This window comes from Meriones unguiculatus, chromosome 12 (genome assembly GCF_030254825.1).
Source record: "Meriones unguiculatus strain TT.TT164.6M chromosome 12, Bangor_MerUng_6.1, whole genome shotgun sequence".
Lineage (NCBI taxonomy): Eukaryota > Metazoa > Chordata > Mammalia > Rodentia > Muridae > Meriones > Meriones unguiculatus.
Window position 1 is genome coordinate 28,480,026 of NC_083360.1, and position 13,494 is coordinate 28,493,519.

At 49.6% G+C, this 13,494-nt stretch overlaps 1 protein-coding gene across 3 annotated transcripts in view; it reads right to left on the reverse strand.

The window, feature by feature from the left end:
• Afap1 (actin filament associated protein 1) overlaps window positions 1–13,494 on the reverse strand; it is a 114,288-nt gene that overhangs the window by 17,041 nt on the left and 83,753 nt on the right. For all 3 annotated transcript variants that reach the window (XM_060365434.1, XM_060365436.1, XM_060365435.1), the window contains exons 10-12: window positions 12,348–12,559; window positions 8,026–8,171; window positions 1,060–1,177 (exon numbers count right to left, since the gene is read on the reverse strand). In XM_060365434.1, coding sequence (XP_060221417.1) covers window positions 1,060–1,177; window positions 8,026–8,171; window positions 12,348–12,559 — 476 coding nt within the window. The remainder of the gene's footprint in view (window positions 1–1,059; window positions 1,178–8,025; window positions 8,172–12,347; window positions 12,560–13,494) is intronic.

Here is a 13,494-nt window from a genome sequence, read left to right on the forward strand (position 1 = left end):
TGTGTGTGTGTGGTACTTGGGTGTGTGGAGGCCCTGTCTGAAGGTCTGCAGAAGGCTGCTGAGGCCACAGACTGCAGGGACAGTTCACCCTTGAGTGGAGCCCAGATACTGGAGTACGGAAGCAGGGCTGATGCAATGATTCTGGTGACTGCACAGTACAGGGAGGTCACAGAGGCCACGCCCCACCTTGAACATGGTGTAGTAGCCAGAGTGGGGTTGGGGGCCACAGGCCATGACAACACAAAGGCTGGGCTGAGAGTCCCCACAGGGCTACGGGGCAAAGGACAGAGGCCACCACACTGGGAGGTCTTCCAATGCAGAATATTGGGCAAAGAATGAAGACAGGAACAGTAAGGACAAAAGTCTAAAACATCACCCATGGTTGAAGAGCTCCTTTCAGCACAAGCCTTCCCTCACACGCTCTCCCATACCTGCTCACTGCACGGGCAGGCACAGGCCTGGCACAGAGGGTGCATGTACATATCTACAGCCGTTAGCCAAATGTGAGAGACCCAGCAGGGCTCTGCTAGTGACCTGGAAACACTGGACAAAACAGAAAGAGTAAGATCTAAGGACAGACAGACACACCTAGAGGCTGGCTTGGCAATGATGCTGCCACAAAGCATCCCACGTCCACACGTGAATGCTCCAGCCGTTCCAGGAGCCATCCTTGTGTGCAACAAGGCAGCCCCTCCATGACCCTGCTTCCATCCTATGGTGGCTGCGGCTGTGTGGGGCATAATTAGCCAGAGCAACTTAGGCTGCGCGTGTCTGACTTACTCAAGGTGTAAGACTGAGTATTCTTTCAGCTCCATCTACTTGTTCTAATTTAACCCGCTGTGTGCCAGCTGGAATCTTGTGTGTGGCGGTGGCGATAGGAGTAGATGAGCTGTCTACCAGGGCTCACGTGACCCGACGTTCACGTCAGAGATCAGGGTTTGGGGGAGAAGTGGTATAAGGCTCAGTCTCACTAGGACGGAGACTAGGTACTCCAGGACAGACTTAACCAGCAATTTGTCTCCTACCAGAACCGACCGTTGGCCCTCGAGGGCCACTCACCGAGCCGTTGACGCAGGGGACGTCATCGTAGTGCAGCGCTGTCCCGCTGGGATGGGCATAGCCGTTGGAGATGCTCCCCAGGTATGGGCTGGTGGACACTGCCCGCCTGTTCATAAAGCTGAGAGAGAAACGTGGACGTGTCAGTTTGTCAGCAGGGGCTGGTGAAGCCTGATGCAACCAAGGGCTTGTAAGGCTCAGGGGCTGAACCTTTAGGGCCCTCATGTCATCTTCGAGGGGCTAGGGTCAATCCTCACCCAGAGTGAAGACAGGCCCCAGCGCAAACTACAGACGCCATGTATGGGCACACAGAAACACCCTGCAAGTGAAGGGGGCCAGTCACTACTGCATTCACCACCGCCTGGGAAAGCATACACCGAGAGGCCACAGCAGCTCTTTCTGGGGCCTGGGCCTCTCACAGCTGTGAGCCAGTTTCATCCTGTCTGCAGAGTCTGGCCTTCCAAAGGTAGGGGAGCACGGCCTACACTACTACCCGGCCTTCTTTCGGATGTCTGTGACTATTCAACAAGCATTCACTGAGCTCTGGCAGCCACACACATGCCTTCAGCTGGTCCTTGGTCTCCCCTAATACCTCGGAATTTCCCAATGATAATGAGAGTCAGGCCACCTTTGCCAGTCACAATGAGCTGCTCAGCATCCCTGGAAAGCCTGGTGGACTCTGGAATAGGAGTGCTAATGGCTAAGGAAACAGCTAGTGTGAGGCTTTCAGCTCTGAGAGGACAGGGTGGAAGAGCACCCGGATTGGAGGCAGCAGGAAGTTGGTTCACCCAGGAAGAAGCTGAACCCAGGCAAGGTGTTCACTCCAGGACTGTACTGAATCCAGGAACAATGTTGCACCCCCGGAAGTCATGTACCCCAAAGGAGGCATGTACCCAAAGAGGTGCTAGATCCAGAGAGGGCACTGTACCCAGGGAGGAAGTAACAGCCCCTGTCTCCCATAGCTTACCTTCTGCCCCTCCTATCTGAGAGCGCCACACTGGTTCCTAACACACCTGTGACCTAACAACTGAGCCACTTCCTGAGGTCTAAGAAGGTCTGTGGTGTTGTGAGAACCCCACGCTAGCATCTGCGCTGTAAGGAGCATGGGCGACTGGATTTGCGGAGGACATCTGAGACGGACAGAGTCCTGGGGCCATAACTTTTGTTCTTCAGGGCATGCCACTGTGTCCTGGTGGAGTTTCAGAACTGTCCTACGGCGGCCCCCTGTTGGAGTCCATAGAGAATTAGGGTGTCCCCTGGGGTGAGAGGAACCTGTGCCTGGTGGCCAGAAGTAGAGAACACGAGTCTGCACAGATAGAGAAGGGACAGTTTGCTTCTCCTCCCCGCTCTTGTTTTCCAGAGAGCCAGACCTGCTGTATACCAGCACCACCCCCCAGCCTATTCTGTACCCACCCCTTGCCTGCCTCTCCCCACTAGAACACAAGCTTCTGGAGGGTTCTGCCACCCGACTCTGCAGAGCACAGAGAGGAGGGACAGGCTGGGGTCGCAGGAAGCTGGGCTTGTTTCAGGAACAACTGTGGAAATGCAGGAAGAAATGACCAAAGATAGCATTCTCTCCTAACTGGGAAAACTAAAATCGCATAAAGTTAACCAACAAATGCATCCCTCCCTCCCCCAACTTTGTTTCCCTGAAGAAAGTAGCCTGGGGCAACACTGCCACCTGCGAGGCTCCACACGCCCTAGCGGCCGCGCTCTCACAGTGCACTGCTGCCCCCTGCTGGAAGAATATGGCAAGCATGGCTCCTCCGGCAGATGCAGCAACTTAAGACTTCTTAGCTTATATAATTATTCTACACTCAATCTACGCCAAATCAAGTGGAGGAAAGTTAACCGCACAGGAAGGATAAAATGCAAGAAGGAAAGATTCACTAGCCACTTAGGAGTCACTGCCTGTTTCACACGCGCGTTTAAGGCATTGACTGAAAGACTCAGTTGAGGACCATCTGGAGAGAGGTTGTGATAAACGGGAGAACGGCGGGACACCAAGTGTGCCTGCCCCTGCTGGTGCGGAGCATGACCAGTGCTGAACGCTTGGTGCGGCGCGTGTGTGCACACAGCTCTTCTCCTCATAGCAGTGACTTCGTATTTACTCGGCAGCGTCAGGTTCTGGCTCCCTGCCCAGAACTCACACTTAGGCACGGGTATCAGAAAGGATGGAGGACAGCCAACAGAACACAGGTCTCTAGCTGGAGAGACTTCCTTCAGTGGAGATGCTCAAGGGATTCAAGAAGCAGCACACACACACCACTGTCGGCAGAGGCCTTCTCCACCATCCAGAACATCCCAACATTTACAGAGAGAAGCACCGGCCAGTAAAGAGGACTCATGTGGAGCCAAGAGTAAGCAGGGGCTCCCTCCCTCACCTCCAGCCACACTGACTTTCAGCCAAACGCGTAAGTGAAAATGAGTCTGCATCTAAAACTAAGGCCATCCCAGGGACCACTGTGTGTAAACACAAGGACCTCCAGAGACCTAAAGACGGTGGCTGGAGGGTGGCTCTCCCCATCCTGTCCCTCTCTATAAAGGCAGAAGCATCATTACCACCACCATGCTCTGCCCGGCCTCCAGTGGGCATCACTTGTGAGAGGGGAAGTGCCAGGACACTGTCCTTTCTTCACATGACCCACGGTCTTTGGTCAGCCTCGGGACACGTCCCAGTGTCCAGCACCATCCACACTGCTGTGTGCCCATCCTGGCAGAGCCACCCAAGTTTTATTTTTTTTCTATATTTCCTATTTCTCTTCAGAACCTTATTTCCTTCTTTCCCTCAGTCAGACACAGTTGCTGATAATTCTCATAATCATTTGGCAAAGATTCACCGCACAGCCGCCAACTTATAAAAAGCGAAAAATTAACTTAATCCCAGACTATCTATCACTTGGCACGCTACCATATTTTGAAGGCTGTTTCCTTGTTCAGTCTCCTCTCTGTTAAGTTTTATGGGAATGTTTGGCTAGAAAACTAAAACATGAAAATTAACTTTATTGCTAGCTGATGTCCCTAAAAAGATTTTAATGAGGTGAAGAAAAAAAAAAGGCTTCCTAAGCTAAGTTTATGGCATGTGCCTTTTTTAATGACGGGCGTTTGATACAGCGACCTGCATTCCTTTCTCCAAGATGTGACCACCCCACATTTGGTTTAGATTAAAATTCTGCCCAGTTTAAAAGGAGAAGCTGAGCTGTGTGCAGAGGCAAATACTTCATTCAGGGTTTCTCCTGAATGTGGTAGTCTATTTGCCGGTTAGAGTTAACACTGGGTAAGTTTTGTTTGGGGGGGATTTTAGTAACTTCCACATAAGTATAGCTAACAGCTGTCGGCATGCCAGGCTGTGGAGACATCACAGTATGAAAGTTTCCCGCTTGAGTTTCTGCCTTGACTTCGATGATGGACTGTGATGTGAAACTATACGCTGAAATAAACGCTTTCCTCATCAGGTTGCATTTGGTCATGCTTTCTCATAGAAACCCTAAGATACTTTTATACCCTGTTGTTTCACTAGCTTATTTGTTTTCTTGGTGTTCAGACTTTTTAGATCTATGCACATTCTAAATACTACCCCTTTTGTCAGATGTTCGACTGGTAAAGTTGTTTTGTTTTTTTTCTTCCTGTTTTGTAGGCTGCTACTTTGTTGGAATGATGGTGCCCTTTGCCATACAGAATCTTTTTCATTTAAAATATCCACAGGAGTTAGGTAGCTTGCAAGGGACCAGGGGGCAGGAGGGGATGTCCCAAGGAAGGGGGAATAGGATATAGAGTTCTAAAGTAGAAGTAGAACAGAAGAGTTAAATGGGGAGAGGGAGGCAAGGGCAAAGATGAAGGAGGGAATATGGGAGGAAAATCAACATTAAAGGCCTTTTGAAAAGCCACTTGGAAACCTACTCCTATAGAAGATTCCTAAAACATACAGAAAGTAATTTAAATGGAGACACGATTTAGTGGGGGAAACAATGCACCAGCTAGACTTTTAGGCCACCAAGTAAAACCCCCAGTTGCAGAAATGGGTTATAGCTTATTGAGTCATTTACCAAAGAGCTCCCATAGCCACCCCAATGTTACAGGCTATTGTTAGTGCTATTGGTCACTTCCACACCCTGATGGTAAGACCCCGTTGCTAAAGATACCTCTTACTTATCCCACAAAACCTGACCTGGATGAAGAAAACTGGTGCCCAATAAGAAGTTTTGCCACTGCTGATTACACCACAAGAGGAGAAAAACAATCACTAATATAACCCAGGTATAAACCCTATTGACCCACAACAGCAATCTCTCTGCAAGATTTACTGATGTAATAGTGGCACAACTCTTATGGTAGCAACCAACCATTCTTTGCCTGACATTAAGGCCCACTCCATGAGATGGAACTCATACCTAACACTGCTAACGTGGCTAACAACCTGAGACTAACTAGGTCCTAGAGGAAAACCTACTACTATTATTCTGCTAAAGGAACATAGCAATAAAATGGCTCCTAAAGACATACTCAAAGATCAGAACATTGCTCAGCCCCCATCAAAGAGGGCTGCTTCTTGCAGCAGATGGTAAGTAACACAGAGATCTACAATGGAAAGTGTGTAGAGAGTAGGAGCACTCAGTCTCAAATGCAATGTTTTCATCAAACTCCTCCCCTCAAGGTTCAGGGATTTATGAGGAAGAAGAGGTGGAAATATTTTAAGAGGCAGAAGTGGTTGATGACTCCAAGGAAAACAGTGTCTTCCAGACACATCTGAACTCACAGAGACTGTGGCGGCATGCATGAGATCTGTATAGGTTCAAAACAGACAAAATCCCAGCCTGGAGAAGAGAAAGAAGACACCAAGTCCCACCACAAACCAAGAAGCTATTTGTGCCAGGTATGGTAGTTGCATGCCTTTCGTTTCAGAACTCGGGAGACAGAGGCAGGTAGACCTCTACTTGTTTGAGACCAGCCTGATCTACATAGTGAGTTCCTGGGCAGCCAAAGATACAAAGAGAGACCCTGTCCCAGTCCCAATCCCAGCACCCAAGGAATGTATTTGTGACTGATACCTGCTAAGAAAGGGACACATTTTCTCCAAATGAGGGCCACCAGGCCTATCAACTGCATTCTAGGCCTGGCCATGCCCAGGAGTAGTAGCACACACAAAAAGGACCTCAGGTTTTTTCATGCATGCTCTTTTTGTTATGGTTTGGCATTTTCTGTTTTTGTTTTTGCCTTTGTGTTTTTTTGGTTCATTTTTCTTAACTTTTTGTTTTTGTTCGAGGGAAAGAGAGAAAGTATGAAGTTGAGTGGGTGGGAGGATCTGGGGGGAGTTAGGGAAAGGAAAGAATGCACTCAAAATATATTTCATGAAAATATTTTTTAAAATGCATTTTTAAACGTTGAAAAGAAATAAAGAGGTCAGACACAGAGGCTGACCTACGTGTCTGGGTTGCATGCCAGCATGTCACAACTGACCTAGTGTTAGGAACTCATGACTGGTTTCAGCTCTTCTGTGAAGATTTCTCGCCCACTGCCCACTGACTTTAAAAGAAAATGTGGGAAATGTAGTCATTTAAAAACAATAATCATGAGCCTACTATATTTTACCATTGTCAACACATGTATGTGTGTATATGTATACATCCATCCATATATGTGTGTGTATGCATGTTGTGAAGCTGGGAGGGAGGGGAACATAGCCACAGCTTCTCAGGTGTCTGTGGACAGTCTTCAATGCTACACCAAAATTTAATGAGTGGCAGTCTCTTAGTGACTGGTTGTCAGACTCTCTGCACCCTGACATGGAGGCCACAGGCTGACAACGCCCTAGGGATGGGCCTCATCCTGTCTCCATCACCACTGTCCACCTCAGAGTGGGTCCCACTCTGTGATTCTGCCACTTTCTCATCAGAAGTGGCCCTGTGAGGTGGAAACCACCTTTGGTGTAGGCCTCCCTTGGCTGCCTCAAAATTTGCTAATTGCTTTCCTAGAGGGACAGGGACAATGGGTCCATTTAAGATAATGTATGTCTGAAAGGCCCGAAGTCTATCAGTTGACCTATTTTTTTTTTTTTAGATGTGGTCTCACGTATTTCAGGATAGTCTTGAACTCACTATGTAGACAACAATGACCTTGAACTTCAGATCCTCCTGCCTCCACCTCCCATATGCTTAGATTAGAGACATGCAGGAGTTGGTGTGGTGCAGGGGATTGAACTCAGGGCCTTGCACATGCTTAGGCAAATATTACACCAACTCAGCTACCTCTCTCGACCATTGGTTCTCTTTCAAGGTAAAAACTAGGAAGTTGGGAATGGCAGCCAGGTCCATTGGCAACCCACTGCCTGGAAGTCCTCCTTGTGCCTGCTGTGTGGCTCTGTACCACTGGCCATGTGAAGCTCACATAGCATTCAAAACACCAGAGTCCAAGGCCATCCAGCGTTCCCTACTTCCACAGTGTGTGAGGGGAGCACAGTGCATTCTGGCTCAAAATATGCATTTGCCCAAAGTAGAATTATTTGTCACAACTTAAATTTAGAAAGCGCTGCACTGACAGCTTTGAGATCTTGGGCCTTGTTTCAGCAACATGACGGAATCTTTTCCGCTTTCCAGAAGGCCCGTCTCAGTGGGGGACTGGCAACAGCTACCCACAGGGCAAAGTCAGGAATACCACCTATTGGTGCACACCAAAGCAGCCGTGATCCTTTATCGTCTCTGGCTGTGAGGGCAGAGCTGATCGGCTATGACAGGGATCATCTGGCCCACAAAGACAGTACTCCTATCTCCAGACACGTCTGCCAAGCCTGCTCTAGCAGAAACCCAAGAGGGCTAAAATGACCAACGTCAGGTTCATTGGGGCCAGCACCCCACCGAGGCAAAGTCCTCAGGTGTGCTTCTGGTCCGCAGGCTCACCCAGCACCTACTATCAAACAGTAGAGGAAGAATGTTGCTGAGTCCAGGCCTTCCACAGGCCGGGCGCAAGCCTTACCAGAAGGTCTGTTTGGCCGTCTGGATGACATTCGCTGACATCTCCACATCTATGTAGTCATAGTGCAGGGCTCCTGGGTCCGTTGATGACCCCGTCTCAGCCAGTAAGATGCCAATCCATCTGCCCATGTCTTCAGAAGATGATGCCTGCCATGGGAAAGAAAGCTTGATTCATTCAGCCAAAGACAAATATACAAGGCAGGAAGGGAAAGAAAAAACAAATCATGGAGCCCTGAGTGTGGACGGGAAAGGAGACACACTCACTGATTGCCAGAGTGAGAGGGTTAGCTTTGTGTTCTCGAGGCTGGAAAGCCAGACATGACAGAAAAGTGATGCACAGGAACTTAGAATTTGAGCCACCAAGACGCCTCCCCATGATCTGGGCAAGGGCACCAGAGCAGAACACATAGATAGTCACAAAAGTAATGACATCTGAGCCACAGCAAGTTGTTCACAAACTGGGCCTCAGGCCCGGCCAGGAGGGCAGGCAGGACTCTACCCCATGGCTCCCAGATTTCCTGGCCCAGCCTGTGTTTCCCTGTGTGCTGGCCCAGCCAGTGTGGTGTGTGACAGGGAGCTTGTTTCTCTTATCCAGATGCTACTTTAAAAGACAACTTATCTTCAAGCCCGCTGTGTAGCGTGACATTTTTGACAATTCTGGAATTTTGGTTTCCTTAAAAACCACGGAAGCATTATAAGGATGTGCTATCATTTCAATCCCGGGGGGTGGTGGGAATGTGGGGCTGCCTCACACTGTCCGCCAAAGCTGACCATGGTTTTGCCTCATGCTCTAGCAGAGGCGTGTGGTTTCACTGGCTGCAGTTTCTGCGATGGTGTGATGTCTGGAATTCAGGAACTTTTCAGAGGGTACATAAATGGGGTCGGTGGTTATTGCTTGCTTAGCCTGAGTGAAGGAAGAGCCCTTGACGGGAAGCAGCAGCTGTCTGTGTGGAAGTGTGGCTCTCCGTGGGTGCTCAGAGAGCCTGGCACAGGGACCCATGGCATGCCTCACTGGAGGGATGCTCGGGGTGTGCCCAGTTGGAGTTCACTGTTGTGTGCATTTAGATTAAGGATAGAAATCCTCTTCTGGATCTGTTGTCTTACCCCCAAACACTGCACCACTGAAGCTGGGGGCGTGGCTTGGTATGCAGGTCTCCTATGCAGAGCATTGTGGGCCCACCCCAGCAGCACACGGACACACAAAGGAATCCTCAGCTTCGTGACTAAGCCTAACCAGCTACAGCTACTTCACAGCTACTTCACAGAAGCATTTACTATTTTTTTCTTTTAGGTTTATGTATTTGATGTGTATGGATGTTTTGCCTGCACATATGCATGCGAACCATGTCTGTTTCTGGTGCCCAAGGAGACCAGAAGATGGCCTTGAGTGTCCTGGGAATGGAGCTACAGATGGTCGTGAGCTGTAATGTGAGTGCTGGAAATCAAACCAGAGTGTTCAAACACCAGTGATGAACAGCAAGTAAAGGTTTACAGGAGGACTGAGGCCCCTGAACTCCTGCATACACAGGTAAGTGGATAATTACTGAAACGTGTAGGAAGAGACCTTTCCTCTCAGCAGGGGCTCAATAATTCAGGTAGAGAAAGTCAAGGAACGAGAGACGCCACTCAGCCACCATCATCATCACAGGGACTGCTGCAGGCCAGCCTCCAAGGCTAATGTGGGAGAGCCTCAAAGGCTCTGTCTACTTGATGGGGATGAGGGGGGAGGTAATGGCTTTCAGCTGGGAAAAGGCCCAAGGTGCCTGTGGTGGTTTCAGTAAGACATGTCCCCATGGTCTCAGGCACAGGAGCACTTGATGTGCAGTCAGTGCTGCTGTGTGGGGAGGTTTAGGGGGTGCGGCCTGGGTGAAGTGTGTCACTGGGGACAGGCTTCCAAAGAAAAAGCCTCATAAACTTCCAGTTTTCTCTCTCTCTTCTTCTTCTTTTTTAAAAAATATTTAAAAAAAAATTATTTCTTCATTTATTTTATGTATGAGTGCTCTGTCTGCATGTGCACCTGTATGCCAGAAGAGGGCATCAGATCTCTCTATAGATGGTTGTGAGCCACCATGTGGTTACTGGGAATTGAACTCAGGACCCCTGGAAGAGCAACCAAGTGCCCTTAACCTCTGAGCCATCTCTCGAGCCCCTCTCTTCTATAAATTGTGTTGGTCATGGTGTTTTACCACTGCAATAGGAAAGTAATTGATACAGAGATGAATCACAGCACTAGAGAGACACAGTAGTAGCAAGCACCTCCCCACAGGACACACCATACAGTGATACCACATCCAGGCAGCTCCTGCGAAGGGTGCCAGGATAGTCCAGCACCAGGAGGGGAAGGAACACCCCAGAGGAAGGGTCTTCTATAACATGTAAGGTGTATGCCCCAGGGGAACAGATGAAGAGGCTGGGAGGCCTGAAGGATAAACGGGCAGAGACTCACAGATACGCACCAGGCTCTAGGGCTGTGCTGGCATAGCTGGGAAACTCGGATTAAGACCTAGGCTTCACGGGAGCACGTGGTGTCAATGTTACCTCCCATTCCTGCCATCGCTGTGGTTCCAGCAAAGCAAGTGTCTTGCTTTCGTTTTTATCTTTTGCAGACACACACTGAATCATGTAACAGGAGAGGGGGAATGTCTACCAAAGTGTGTGGGAATCTAAGCAACAGCCCTCAGCCTTTCTTGCTGGCCCATGGCATGACCACCAGGAAGGCTATGGTTATCATGTCATGGAGGTGTGTGTGTGTGAAGTGACTTTTTTCTGCGATACTGGGGAAGGAACCCAGAGTCTCGCAGATACTAGGCAAGTGAGCTACGTCACCAGCCCTGTGTGTGAGCGCTCAGTCACCTCAGCCCTGTAGAAACAGTTGATGATTTGGGAAGAGGCCAGTTCACCTCAGACTCTTGCTGTTCCTCTAGAGAGTGAGCCCTCTCCCCACCACACAGGAGGAAGCTTTGGAACTTTCTGTTCTTCGTGGACTCAGTGCTAAACAGGCCCACACAGGTAGCCCCACCCTGGGCTCCTCTCTTTGTCCAGACAACCGGCCAGTTCTTACCCTGTGTGCCAGTTCCTGTACCCTCTTCTCTGAGGCCTCTGGCATCCGCTGCTGAAGCTTCCCTCAAGACCTGCATCTGCCTTAGGACACTCCCTCCAAGGTTTCAGTTGTCATAACTAGAAGGTCTCAGACCACACTGAGGTTTGCAAAGGACACTGACTCAGCGAGCACTGGTTTTTACAGACAGACTTGGCGGCTGTTAGGTTAGCTGAGGGCATCCCGGAACTGAACTAAGCCAGGCCTTCTGGGCCATGAATTATTGCATAGCAGCCACCAGGGGGCAGGAGTCAGCCGCCTGTTTTTTGGGACCACCTGGGCCTGTGAACCCTGTAAGGAGAATGTAATGTCCCTGTCAAACGAAAACAAAACCCTACAATGAAAACAGTTCTGGAAATAAACACCCACATGCTGAAATTCAAGATCTCGTTGACTGCTTGCCTGGACACCTTGACCAAGCTCAGAGCCCCACACCCACACCACAGCCATTTAAGAGTTGGCTCTGCATCTGGCCGACAGCATGAATGTCAGTCCACTGTTCCATGCCTGACAGCCTCACTTCTGCTGACCTCACGGCATGCACACACTGGCATGTACCCTGGAAAACACGACTGTCACATCTGTGAATGTTTGACGTGCGTGCATATCTTAATCATGATAAAGGGGGGAAAGAGAAAAAATAAGTCTAGATTAATGGGAGATAGAAAAGAACAAGATGGAAGATTGCTGAATTATCCTATAAAGCAACCACGCAGATGATTAAGGCACACATCTAGCCACAGGCTAGCAAAGCCCAAGGTGCTCTTGGCTCCCATGTACTGTATCCCTGATCCTGCTGCAGGGTCCAGGGATTCTAAGACAACTTTTCAATCAGAAAACAGACAGAGAGCTTTCCAAAGGACCAGTAAAGGAAACAGGCCCCTGTGTGCCCCAGCAGCCTATGCTTAGAAGAAGTATTTTAATGAAGATTTTTCAACAAGTTACTGCCTGGGCACTTTAAAAAGGTCGCCCATTATTCGGAGCTGGGTATTTAACTGTGGCAAGTAAAGTTGTCACACATGATGCTCTAGGAAGCCTGTGCAGCCCCTGACTCTCCAAAAGAGAAACCCAGAAGACACTGCAAAACAGAAATAGCCAAGAGAGGGAAGGGGCTGGATCAAAATTAGACCCTGCAGGGATCTAGGGTCTTTTGCAGAGGACCTAGGCATGGTGTTGACAGAACCTGTGCACACCTCTCTGAATAGCAGCCCCACAGAATCCCATACCTCTAGCACAGCCACTTCCTGTCCATTTCGAAGCAGCCGGAAGGTCAGTGGGTGCTTGGAATCCAAGCCTGGAATCACCTCACAGCCACGGAGAGGGATGGAGACGATGTGAGTCTTCAGGTCAGCCCTGTCCTTATGGAGAATGAGCTTGCTGTCCTTCACTCTGCACCAGCGCTCCCGCCAGCGGCTGTTGGAGAGCACATTTAGGTAACCTACAAGGAGAAGTTGCCACAGCTCAGCCTCCTGAGGAAGCCAAGGTACCCGTGGGACCTACCCATGTCCTTGACCCATGGATGTGCCATGCATGAAACACACCACATTTTAAATGCTCATAAAGAGAGAAGAGTCACAATTACTTTTCAACAGAACCTGGAGACTCCTCCCTGGTGCAAAACCCATTTCATGGTGTAAGAACCAGTTTCATCATCAAGGTTTCAACGGAAACCTCGAAAGCCCCCTGAGACAGTGACACTGGGTGTGGGTTGGTTAGAAGGGACTGAGAGCTGCCTGCATAAAACGGGAGAGAAATGCCGTGAGCAGGGCATGGAAGGCAGAAATAAAAGTATCTGAAGATGAAAATTCTCCAGGAAGTGGGAGGCCTGGGGAGTGGTAAGCTCCCCAGGGCTGGATGTGCTCCAGCAAGTGATGGAAGGTGGTTGGTATGAGCTCCCGCCCACGGGCCCGAGGTCTCCTCCTGGCCTCTATGTTCCACCCCTGCAGTGGAAGCATGGGCTTCGTCTCACGGGGAGACTAACCCAGATGAAACCTGACTGCCTGAGTTCAGGGTCTGTGTGCCAGTGTTCCGGATGTGTCTGGCACAGTACCGTATCTTCAGTGTGTCACGTAGACGTGTGATGTCACAAGTGACAGAATTACAGGGAGATTATTCCCTGAGAGAGAAAATGACCATTGGGAGCTCTCATAAACACAGAGAGCATTTTTCTAGAAGTACCGAGACCTGAGTTGGAGGTTCCAGAGTGACTGCGGCAACTGTGGCAGCTGTGCCTACTACGGCCTCCAACTGTCCCACACTGCAGACACCACCACTCAGAGGTGAAGGAAGGATTAGACAGCAGAGGAGAATGGTGAAAAGAATGATGGTGAAGGATACGCGGCGTTGCTCAGCCTCTTTCAATCCTTGCACATG